This window comes from Tursiops truncatus, chromosome 10, assembly GCF_011762595.2.
Source record: "Tursiops truncatus isolate mTurTru1 chromosome 10, mTurTru1.mat.Y, whole genome shotgun sequence".
Classification (NCBI taxonomy): domain Eukaryota; kingdom Metazoa; phylum Chordata; class Mammalia; order Artiodactyla; family Delphinidae; genus Tursiops; species Tursiops truncatus.
Window position 1 is genome coordinate 43,710,850 of NC_047043.1, and position 12,131 is coordinate 43,722,980.

Sequence of the window (12,131 nt, forward strand, 5' to 3'; positions counted from 1 at the left end):
GTATTCTGTTGTATGACAGTTGAGCTGAAGTGTGCTTCCCCTGCTTACCTGACAGTTACTTGGTGAGCCGTTAATTGCTTATAAACACCTGTGGTATTGTTAATACAAATATTTGAGTTGAGTTTAGGGAAAGAGAGGTACTATATTCCCCTATATTCGTGGAGAAGTCTTAGTGGTTCTTATATATTGCTGTGGGATTTGTTCAGTTAAAACCCCAGATATTATCATGGCAAACATCTGTATGTTCAAAGTTATCTAATTCTTTGTTGCTATAATAAGTGATTGTAAAAGGGATGTGGTGGGTTAAACACATTTGGCCTCAGCTTCAGTATTGCCAGATCCAGTCAAAACCATTTGGGCAAAAAACGATCCATGCAATCACCTATGATTATCCCCATTAATGGTGGGGAGAACAGGCATGTGTATTTAATTTTTATTTAATTTCAAATAAGTAAGCGTTCACTACACAAATTTGAAATAGTTTTTATATTTAAATTGGAAATCACTTAAAGATAGTGAAAGATCATCACGAGGATGTACAGATACCTTGTTCCCTTTCACTATGTCTCCCTGGTCAGTTTCTCACTTTATCAGTTGCTGTTTGCGAATTACAGCTTGGCTCTGAAACATACCTGCCTCTTCTCAAATAGTCTTTGCATTGTGTATCTGGTGGTATATTTGAGCTTGGAAGGATTTGTCCTATGGAATGCGGAGTAAAAGGTAAATAGTCAATTTTGTAGAGAAGTTACTATCAACAGGTATATGTAAACAAAGCCAATACTAAAGGAAAATAATCTGGTGTTAGCTCTTAGAGAAATATTTGCTATTGCTAAAACTCAATTTAAACACTCTAGAATGAGTGTTGATTGTATATAATGTGTGCTGTGACACCCTTTAAAATTTTTGCCTATTGAGACTTCTCATGACATCTAGTTATATTACATTTTTAGTTTTTGTATTTTTATCCTGTCCATTACCAAAAAGGAATTGAGGTGGTAGTTTTCAGTTGATGACTCTCTTGCACTGATTTTTGATGATACATGTTTGTTTGTTCAGTGCTCTCAAATACAATAATAATGAAAATGTTTGAAATACTTTGAGAATTACGAAAATGTGACAGAGACACGAAGTGAGCAAATACTGTTGGAAAAATGGTGCCAATAGACTTCCTCAACACAGGGTTGCCACAAACCTTCAATTTGTTTAAAAAAAAAAAGAGTAATATCTGGGAAGCACAATAAAGCCAAGTGCAATAAGACGAGATACGATCGTATTTATTGGCCCTTCAAATTTTCTCAGTTGTAAAGCGTGTGTTCATATCTTTTGATCATTTTTCTATTGGGTTGACTGTCTTTTTCTATCTTGGCTTTCCTTGGCACTTTGTGTGTCCCTATACATTCTAGAAGCAACACAGACACATAAACTATTGTGATTTTGCTTGAGAGTATATTGATTCTGCAGGTTAATTTGAGGAGAATTGGTACATTTATAGTATTACATCATCTGGTGCATGTTTATGGATGTCTCTCGGTTATTTAGGTTTTCTCCAGTTTCCTTCAGTAAGGTTTTACATTTTTTTTTTTCCTAGAGGTCTTGACCATCTTTTGTTAGATTTATTCCTAAATACTGATAGTTTTAATCCCATTATGAATGGTAGTTTAAAAAAAATCCATTATTAAAGTGGGCTGCTGGCAGATAGAAATACAATTGGTTTTTCTGTATATGACATTGTAGCCAGATACCTTGCTTAATTAGGTCAGTAGGTCTAATAATTTATCTGTGGATTTTTCTGGATTTTCTAAGGATTCTAATCACATAATATGTAAATAATGACAATTTTGTTTCTTTTTTCCAATCCTTATACTTTTCTTTTCGTTTTACCAATCTGGTTCCCACTGATGGAGTCTTATTTCCTTGTGTGTGTGTTTTCTCTGTGTGCTAGAGATTGTATTTGGGGAGTTATTTGGAGGACTATACTAAGCCCTAGGAGAATTGTATATTTCTTCAGAAAGGTTTTCATTTTCTCCTTTCATGAGTCTGTGGGTGCAGCTAGTCCAGGATATTGTTTCTCTGCTACTGTTCTTTCGATATGTGTCCTCAGAAATTGACAGAGTAGAAATTTGAAAGTATATTGAATTTAAATTTTCTTCTATATTTTGGCTTCATTAATGATAGTAACGACTTAATAATCATATTAGGAATGATTTCAGATACCAGGGTTTTAAAAGTTTTTAAAAAGTATAGAATCTTCACTAGAACAGGAAAGTGCTTTATTGAAACTGAATGCAGAGTTTTAATTTTTAAACGATATAAAATATGTTTCCTTTTAGATAAGTGATGAAGATAAGACTCTCCGAGAACAGGATATTATGGCTTCATCACACAGTTTAGGTGGGGTTCAGTTGGAGCTGGAATCAGTTTATAAGGTAGGTACGCTTTTAAAGTACTTCCTAGGTTTTGTTAAATGTATCACATTGAGCTCCTATCCGTGTTTTATTGACGCATTTGTGTAGCCTCTTGTGGGCGCAGCCTCTCCCCCTTCTGTTCGGATGTTGTCTTCGCCCCCCGGATGTGCTGTGCTCTCCGCCCCGGGCTGCGCTGCACCGACCCCTGGCGCTGCTCGGGTGCCGACCCACTGCGGGCCACGCTCTCCTCACTGTGCTCAGCCTCGGGCTGCGCTGGGGCTGGGAAGCCCTGCAACGCCCCTCTTCCCCGGCCCCTTGTTCCCTACGCCGCCTCCGCGCGGGAGCCTCTCCTCCCTCCCGGGTGCCCTGGGGCCCCGGCCTTCTTCCCCCTGCCCGGGTCCGGCCCCTGCCCCCACACCGCCATCCGCGCACCCTCAGCACAGACTCCTGCCTGTGTGAGCCAGGTGCAGGGCTGCGGGGCTGAGGACCTCCCGAAGCAGGGGAGGGGCGGCTATCTGCCGCCCATGCCTGGTGTCTGGTGCGGGTCCTGCCACCACGGGCACTCCATCCCTACCTCCCCCGCTCCCCCCACCCCCACCCCAGTCTGGCCAGCGTCCTCCTGCAGGGCGTGTTTGTCCACGTGAGTCCGTCTTGTTTCTTCAACCAAGTGGTGAACTGCTTCAGGGCAAGGACTGTGTGCTGGATGTAGAAATCTGTAAATTAATTAGAAACTTTCTGTAAAAACACATGATCTGATTATTGTGTGGTGTCATTGAATACATTGAAGAATTATGGGCATATAGATTTAACTCTTCCATAAAACTTGGGTGAATAGGGTATTTGGGGAATCTTTTTTTTTTTTAACCTAGTTTTTTTATCTCATTTTTAAGAAGTAGAAAAACTCTGTTGAAGAGTAAGGATGAGTTTTGCAATTTATTAATACCATTACCATAATCTCATCTCTTAAAATTTTACCATAGTTCATAGGACTTTAAAAAGTGTAAGTAGAATAGTATTTATTAGGTTTTTAAAAAAATATTTACTGGCAAGTACTTATTTTAAAGATAAAACTGGACATTTATTATTATTTCCATTTCTTAGTGTTGAGATTAGCTTTTCCAATATATTTCTCTGGAGAAAGAGTGGAAACATAGGTGAAGAAATTTGGAATTACTTTACTTACTGGTAATTTTTAGCACTGAACATATTGTATACACATTGGATTCCACTTGATACAGAACAAAATGTGGACTATGTCATGTGAGAGGAATGCAGTGTACCCAGAGGGCTTGAGCTGGGAATTTGAAATCCTGGTGATTATAATTTGTAAATTGATGAGTTAAGAATGAAAATAAAGCATTTTAACTTGGCTTATTATTTTTTGAAAGATCTACTCTAAAACAAACACATTTTCCGCCTGCCACTCCTTCCTAATGCTGTTGTTTACTTACAAGGAGTATAAATTGATCTTCTTGCTTTTTTTTTTCTTTAGATCTGCTAGGACTAATGATTTTCTCAGAGGAGGGATTTTGTTTAGCCTTAGTACTTACGAAGACGTAGGAGAATTTCGTAATGACAGGTACTGACTTATTTTCCCTGTTTTTCACACTGAATTCAGATCCCTTTTGCTGATGCTCTGGATTTGTTCAGAGGAAGGAAAGTCTATTTGGAAAATGGCTTTGCTTATGTACCACTCAAGGACATTGTGGCTATCATCCTTAATGAATTTAGAACCAAACTGTCCAAGGCTCTGGCTGTAAGTATTTTACTTTGTTTCCATATTTCCATGTTCACTTTATTTCTATATGTTCATGTTTTCAGTTACATACTCTTGATAGTTTTGTTCTGTACTTCTTAAAAAATAGTTTAATTTTTATAATAATATTCAGATTGCTTATGATGCTGTACTGTTACTTGTAGAACTCCTAGGTTTTAATTTTTTTAAAATTTATTTTATTGAAGTATAGTTGACTTACAAGGTTGAGTTAATTTCTGCTGTACAGCAAAGTGACTCAGTTATGCATATATATATTCTTTTCCATTATGGTTTATCACAGGGTATTGAATATAGTTCCCTGTGCTATACAGTAGGACCTTGTTGTTTATCCATTCTATAATAGTTTGTGTCTGCTAACCCCAAACTCCCAATCCATCCCTCCCCCTTGGCAACCACAAGTCCATTCTCTATGTCTGTGAGTCTGTTTCTGTTTCATAGATAAGCTCATTTGTATCATATTTTAGATTGCACATATAAGTGCTGTCATATGGTATTTATCTTTCTCTTTCTGACTTACTTCACTTAGTGCGATAATCTCTAGCAGCCATCCATGTTGCTGCAAATGACATTTCATTCCATTCCATTTTATATGTGTACCACATCTTCTTTATCCACTCATCTGTTGATGAACATTTAGGTTGTTTCCACGTCTTGGCTATTTTAGTAATGCTGCTATGAACATAGGGGTGCATGTAGTTTTTTGAATTATGGTTTGTCTGGGTATATGCGTAAGAGTGGGATTGCTGGATCATAAGGCAACTCTATTTTTAGTTTTTTAAGGAACCTCCAATACTGTTTTCCATAGTGACTGTACCAGCTTAAATTCCCACCAACAGTGTAGGAGGGTTCACTTTTCTCCACACCCTCTCTAGCATTTGTTGTTTGTAGACTTTTTAATGCCATTCTGACTGTTGTGAGGTGATACCTCACTGTAGTTTTGATTTGCTTTTTCCTAATAATTAGTGATGATGAGTATCCTTTTATGTGCCTATTGGCCATCTGTATGTCTTCTTTGGAGCAATGTTTATTTAGATCTTCTGCCCATTTTTTGATTGGGTTGTTTGTTTTTTTGTCATTGAGTTATATGAGCTGTTTGTGTATTTTGGAAATTAAGCCCTTGTTGGTCACATCATTTGCAAATATTTTCTCCCAGTCCATAGGCTATCTTTTCGTTCTATTGATGGTTTCCTTTGCTGTGCAAGGGTGGTTTTTCTTTCTTTTGCTTGTAAGGTTGATTAGGTCCCATTTGTTTATTTTTCCTTTTATTTCTATTGACTTGGGAGAATGACCTAATAAAACATTGGTACAATTTATGTATGAGAATGTTTTACCTATGTTCTCTTCTAGGAGTTTTATGGTGTCATGTCTTATATTTATGTATTTAAGTAGGTTTTTTTTTTTAATTTATTTTTTTGGCTGTATTGGGTCTTCATTGCTGCACACGGGCTTTCTCTAGTTGCGGTGAGTGAGGGCTACTCTTCGTTGTGTGCAGGCTTTCTCATTGCGGTGGCTTCTCGTTGCAGAGCGTGGGCTCTAGGCACGTGGGCTTCAGTAGTTGCAGCACACGGGCTCAGTAGTTGCAGCACGTGGGCCCTAGAACACGTGGGCTTCAGTAGTTGTGCTGCGTGGGCTCGGTAGTTGTGGTGCACGGGCTCTAGGGCATGTGGGCTTCAGTAGTTGTGTAGTAGTTGTGGCTCGCGGGTTCCAGAGCGCAGGCTTTGTGGCACACGGGCTTAGTTGCTCTGCAGCATGTGGGATCTTCCCAGACCAGGGATCATCCCCTGCATTGGCAGGCGGATTCTTAATCACTGTGCCACCAGGAAAGTCACTTTAAGTAGGTTTTTATTTGTTACTACTCATGGTTAATTTTGTCATTTTTTTCTTTCTCCTAGTAATACTATTGGTGAGATGATTAATTTTGTGAACAGCCTTTGTCTCTTCAAGATTGTGTCTTTTTTTCCTTGGAGATGGATGTCATATGTGACCCTTAACAATTAGTATGGCCTGTGGTAGATATAACCCCTAGATTTCTGTTCTAAATTGTTATTTTGTGTCAGTAGAGGGCAATGTAGAAGAAAGTCTTTATGTTTAATTAGGAAAAGCAGTACTAGGTTAGTGCTACAATAAACAGCCCGCTGCTGGGTGAAATTGGAGGTAGCTGAGTTAAATAAATGACATAATCAGTGCTTTTTAAGAGATTTGTTTAAACAGACACTTAAGTGATAACATCTTAAAAATACATTTTTCAGTGTTGTTTGTTAATCTGAGTGTAGTTTTCTTTTGTACTTTTTTGGGACACTTTTTTGGGTACTTAGTGTTTAGTACATAACTTCAAAGTTATGTGCTGTGGCTCTTTTTAAGCTGTACCGATTACTGTATAAGCAAAGGCCAACCTTTCCTTTTGAGTTAAAACTTATAATTTTTTCTGGTATTGTTTTTATTCTGAAAACAATAACTTTTACTCAGTCCTACTTTGTATTGGTGCCAAAAGCCTCATTTTCTAAAATACTGGGTTGGCCAAAAAGTGCTTGGCTTTCTCCTGGGTAGGTCAGGGCCCGAGTCTGGTTGAGAGGTTGTCCATAGAGCCTTTTGCCTCGCCGTGAAGGAGAGTGGATGGAGGGGGTTGCCTGGGAAGCTGTCCTGACAGCTTTGGAGTCTGAAGCTCTGGGAGGAAGGGAAGGTGTTGCTTTTAGGCTGTGGCAAAGGGGAAATTAAACCCATTGTGATGGTTTCTTGATTACAGTCCTTTCCAGTGAGGAAGGTTTTGACCTTGAAGTATGTAATTGAAAGAATTTGGAAATATCCTTGTAGGATGAGAAGAATTGTCCTAAAGATTTAGAAAAAGGTATTCTAATTTGTGGTAGAGGAAGAAATAAATGGTGCTGGGGAAAGTCTAAGTTGATAGAAGAATTTTACCCCAGGTGACATCTGCAATCTTGTTGTTAGTCTTTGATCATGTGATTTATATTATAAGATAACAAATCTGGCTTTTGAGCATGCTTTAGGACTAGTAAAAGATGGGCATTATGTTCTTATTTGATAAGAGCTCTTTTCTCACCCTGCTGATCCGTGAGACTCAGCTGTGGCACTGCTTCCTCCAGGAAGCCCCCCTGAGCCCCAGGATTGTACTGAGTGTGTCTCCTTTGTGCCCCCACAGCATTCTGCACACTACCAAACTGCAGTGAGATTACTCCAGTTAGCGTTTTTCTTCTCAACTACAATGTAAGCTTTTTGAGAGTAAGGGCTTGGTCTTAAACTTTTCTCTCTACGTAACATAGGGTCAGTGCTCAATAACATTTTGTTGGACTGATAGATACTGAATAATGAAGATGACTCTTACTGTCCGCACATAGTTTACTGCTTGTCTGTGATCTCATTTGATCCTCACCACAAGTCTCTGAGATGGATGAGGATGACCGTCTGCATCACACAGGCTAGGAAAGTGCTGCTCAGAGAGGCCAGGTAGTTTGTCCAGTGTCTTTTTGGCCAGTAATTGCTGCAGCCATAAGTGGATCTCGGGTTTTCTAATTGTGATTCTTAGGATCTTTTGATGAAAAACTGTGCCTTTATGAGTAGTTGTATTATCAGGGGATTTAGATCTTCAAACTCAGGAAATATTGAAAGGTAAGTGTATTAGGGTCCAGTTACAGAGCAGGCAAAAAGGGTGAATTTGGAGTTGAGATGCAATAAATTGATAACCAGTTAGGGAAAAGAATGAGGGAAAGATATATTTCTTTGCTTCACATAACAATTTTAGAACCTTTAGCCAGTTCTCTCAGTTAATGGTTTTTTTTTTTTTAATAACTTTTTATTTGTTCACCCACGTATTGTTTTCAGTACTAGGGATATAATACTTAATAGGATAGATGAAATTTCTTCTCTTATAAAACTTATACCAGTTACCAAAGAAATAAACAATAACAATATTATATGTGACATGAAGGAGCCAGCAGAGCAAAAGTAGAGGAAAGTACATTCTAGGCAGGAGCGGTCACTGATGCCAAGGCCCCAAGGAGAGAGGGTTGGCATTTTTGCACAATGCTGGAGCGTAGTGAGCTAGCGGGGAGCTGTACAGAATGAGACGGCAGCGTTGCAGGACTTTGAATAAACCGGGGTAGAGAGATTGATTTTTTAGCCTAATGTAGTGGAAAACCATTGGATAGTTTTGGAAAAGGGAGTGATATAATCTGATTTATATTTAGAATAGGTTACTGTGGCTGAAAACCACTTTGGAGGGTATAGAAAGAATGGCAGTAGGAAGACTAGTTCAGAATTTTATCACTTTGATCTAGATAGTGGCTGGAAAGAGGCTGGTTGTGGTGATGATGATTCAGAGAACTCTCTGGATTTCAGTTACTTTCTTGAAGTGCTGTTGACACACTGGGTGTGAGAGAAAAAGAGGAAATCAGGATAAAAACAATAATGATAGCTTATACTTAATGAACATTTAATATTTGCCAGGTGCTGTTCTAAATGCTTCACATGAGCTTCACATTTCATCTTCACAGTAATCCTGTTAGGTGGGTACCATTTTCAGTCTCTGAGGCGTACAGTCTGCACAGCTAAGTGAGGAGCCAGGGCAGGGTTTGCATCCATGCAGCCTGGCTTCAGTCTTTACTCCTGACCACTGTGTTGCACTGCCCAGATTCTTGGCCAGAGTGACTGATTAGAGGGTGATGTCTTTTACCACGATGTGGAAGACTGTGTGAGAAGTCCACAGGCTAAAACCAGGAGTTCTGCTCTGATCATGTTAAGCAGGAGGTGCTTGTCAGTCATCCAGATGGTGATGGCAAGTGTGAAGTTGGGTTTAAGTCTGGATTTCTGGGGAGGGTAAAGTGAAGCCCTGAGACGTAGGGGGTCACACGGCCGAGCTTGGGTTTTCACACACTTCCACTCTGTGTCACTGGTGGAGCGTGCTTGCTTTGTTTTTAGAAAATGGGCAGCTTCTTAAGTTGTAGCTGAATATCTTTAAGGCAGATTCTCTTTTTTCTCACATCATGTGACTAATTTCACTTTCTGTGGGTGAGATTCATCATTAGAAGGTGCTGGTAAAACTTTAGAAAACAGACTTTCAGAAAATATATTTATTCTAATTTAGAGATAGAAAGAGAACTTCCGAGAAGCTCCCCGGGAAATAACTGACAGCAAGTAAGCAGCTTTCTTGGGAGTCACAGAGGAAAGTAAGGATTTTCTTTTTTTGAAAAGGATTTTCTTTTTCACATGTTTAGAATAGTAGTTGGATGTGTGACTCACCAAGTATTTGTTGCTTTGGAAAAATACTCTTTGTAGGCACTTGATCAAGTAATTTTTTATTTCTACAGAGCTTAGAATCCTCTTAAATCTTTTATCCTCTTTTTAAAAGCAGTGTTCAGTTTAGTTCCTTAAGCTGTGCTTAAATATAATTAATTTTCTTGAATGGTTACTTACTTTGTAATCATATAAGAATTTTCTTTGTCTTATTTGTGTCTAGTTGATTTCCTTTGGTTTTGGATTGATTAATATGTCTTTTCCAGTATTACTTCCTGGTTATTTAATGTTATTTTAAAGAGATTGCAGTGGACCAGTCAGTGTAGCTGCTAATCCTTCACTTCTGCCTTTACTCTCAGGCACCAGCCCATTCATTCTCCCCTGGTGCTGAGCTCTAGGAAACAAAGCAGTGCAGTTAAAAGCCATGAAACTATCGATAACAGAAAAACCATTCATTTTTGGGGAAAAAATAAACATCCTCTTTTTACTTTGAGACACGCTTGTTGACTGAGGATGCTAAATTGAATGTTGCTCTTTAGATTGTAGAGGACCTAGTAACCGAAGTGAGTATTTCAAGGTAGGGTGTGGGGTCAGGCAGGCCCACTGGATCCCACAGATGAACAAGTCATTACAAGTGAGTCTTGGCATCTTTCTCCATATGTATTGTATTGGGTTGGCCAAAAAGTTCGTTCGGGATTTTCATAATATCTTACGGGAAAATCCAAAGGAACTTTTTGGCCAACCCAGTATTTTAGAAAATGAGGCTTTTAGCACCATCACAAAATAGGATTGAGTAAAAGTTATTGTTTTAGTGGAATATTCTAGGTTTTTGATAGGCTAGCTTAGATCCGTTGGAAAAAAAATCAGTTATATATATATTATATATATATGTGTGTATATATATATATATTATATATATATATATATATATATATATGGTGCTTAAAAAATTCCAAAGTGCTATATATTTTTCAGGTGTTCATTTGAAGGGGCTAGTTCATGTGAAGAATAGAATTTTAAGGGGTTTGAATTTTTCCCTGTGGTGCTTAGTACAATTTTGCACTTTGTGTTTATGGAAATTATTGGTGGCAAAAATTTTAATGATTCACTTATTTCTAGTTGCTAGCAAATGTTAGCAGCACATCGACATAGGATTTTTAGAGCAGCACAGGATTTTAGAGTTGTGTGATAATCATTTGTGTGTTATCTTGCCCTCATTCTTGGCTCCTAGAATCCAAACTTGAGGTTTATAGATATCAGTGGACATGCATGTTTGTCCTATTGTGTATGGTAGTGCTTTAGCCTTCTTTCATAAGGAGCTCTCAATAAAACTTACCAGTCAGGCCTCTTCATTTTGCGCATGAAAGTTTAGCCCCGCAAAGGCTTGGGTGGCTTACCAAAATTCTTGTGGCTGATTGGTGAAGGACTTGGGTTCTTCACTGTGGGTCTCCCATAACTCCTTAAAGTCAGTGCCTTTTTTTCATAGATTGTTGCCTCTCCCCAGGCGCAGTCAAATACCTCTGCCCCTCTACTGCTCTCTTATTCACCCTCAAGTGTTCTATGACATGTTTTACATGTAGGCTTCTCCAGGGTAGGGACTGAGCCCTGTTCAGCTTCTCCAGGGTGGGGACTAAGCTCTGTTCAGCTTCTGCAGGTAGGACTGAGCCCTATTCAGCTTCTCCAGGGTAGGGACTCAGCCCTGTTCAACTTCTCCAGGTAGGGACTGAGCCCTGTTTGGCTTCTGCAGGGTAGGGACTCAGCCCTGTTCAACGTCATTCTCTCTGATGCCTAGCACAGTACCTTGAGAAGAGCAGGTGCTCAGGATCTGGTGAATTACCCTGTGAGAGCTGCATGTTTGTGTTTTCTCCAGATTTGTTGAAAAAAGTACGTGAAATGATGTTGCACTTCAGTGTCCTGTTTATAAAAGGAAAGAGTGAAGCACCTCAGATGTGGGAAGGGCTGTGCATGCAGAATATTTCTGCAGTCTCTGTTGGGAACGTCTGTGGCTGCAGTACCCTGCTTCCTAAGAACCGCTGCAGTTGGCTGCGGGGGTTACAGTTGTTACTCTTTTGACAGGTTTTCTCTGGAGTATGTAATATGTGAGGTTATATTTTGTCTAGAAATTTATGATGCAGCCTCAGCCAGGTTTAAACTCTAGCTTGAGAACAGCAGCTTCTCTTTTCATGGTTGAACTAACTTTCCAGAGTAATTCTTAGGTTACTATTTCTGTGGTCACCTTTGTGTCCCCTGTGCACCCTTGCCCCCACTCACAGAAGAATGACCCTGTACTCCTCTATAAACACTCCTGTTCCTCAGATCATTGATCATATTTAACAATTATAATTACCCCTTTTAACACTTCAGCCCAGATTGGCTAGAAGATACTTAGTATTTTTACACACTATTTATAGTGTTTTTTTTCCACTGAGCTGCATTGCTTTCATTGACACTTGAGTGCACTGAAACACAGATTTTTATCCCTGTTACTCACTTGTGATGAGAAAATATCTGCAGATTCAGTTGCTAGGAAACAGCTGAATACTGAAATAGGTTTTTTTGGGGGGGGTCCTTGTAAATTCAATTCTTTGATAGTTCTACTCTCATAGAGCAAAAATTTATTCAGTCTCTACAAAGAAAGATGCATCACCTGTTAGTTTTCCAATATAAAAATTTTGCACAGGGGGAGCTAGGAATACGAATAC

General features: G+C 39.1%; 1 protein-coding gene across 7 annotated transcripts in view; it reads left to right on the top strand.

Annotated features, from left to right (window-relative positions):
• The window catches only part of PRIM2 (DNA primase subunit 2), a 279,267-nt gene that overhangs the window by 67,071 nt on the left and 200,065 nt on the right, over positions 1-12,131 (top strand). For all 7 annotated transcript variants that reach the window (XM_019931461.3, XM_019931463.3, XM_019931462.2 and 4 more), the window contains exons 6-7: positions 2,331-2,426; positions 4,024-4,161. In XM_019931461.3, coding sequence (XP_019787020.1) covers positions 2,331-2,426; positions 4,024-4,161 — 234 coding nt within the window. The remainder of the gene's footprint in view (positions 1-2,330; positions 2,427-4,023; positions 4,162-12,131) is intronic.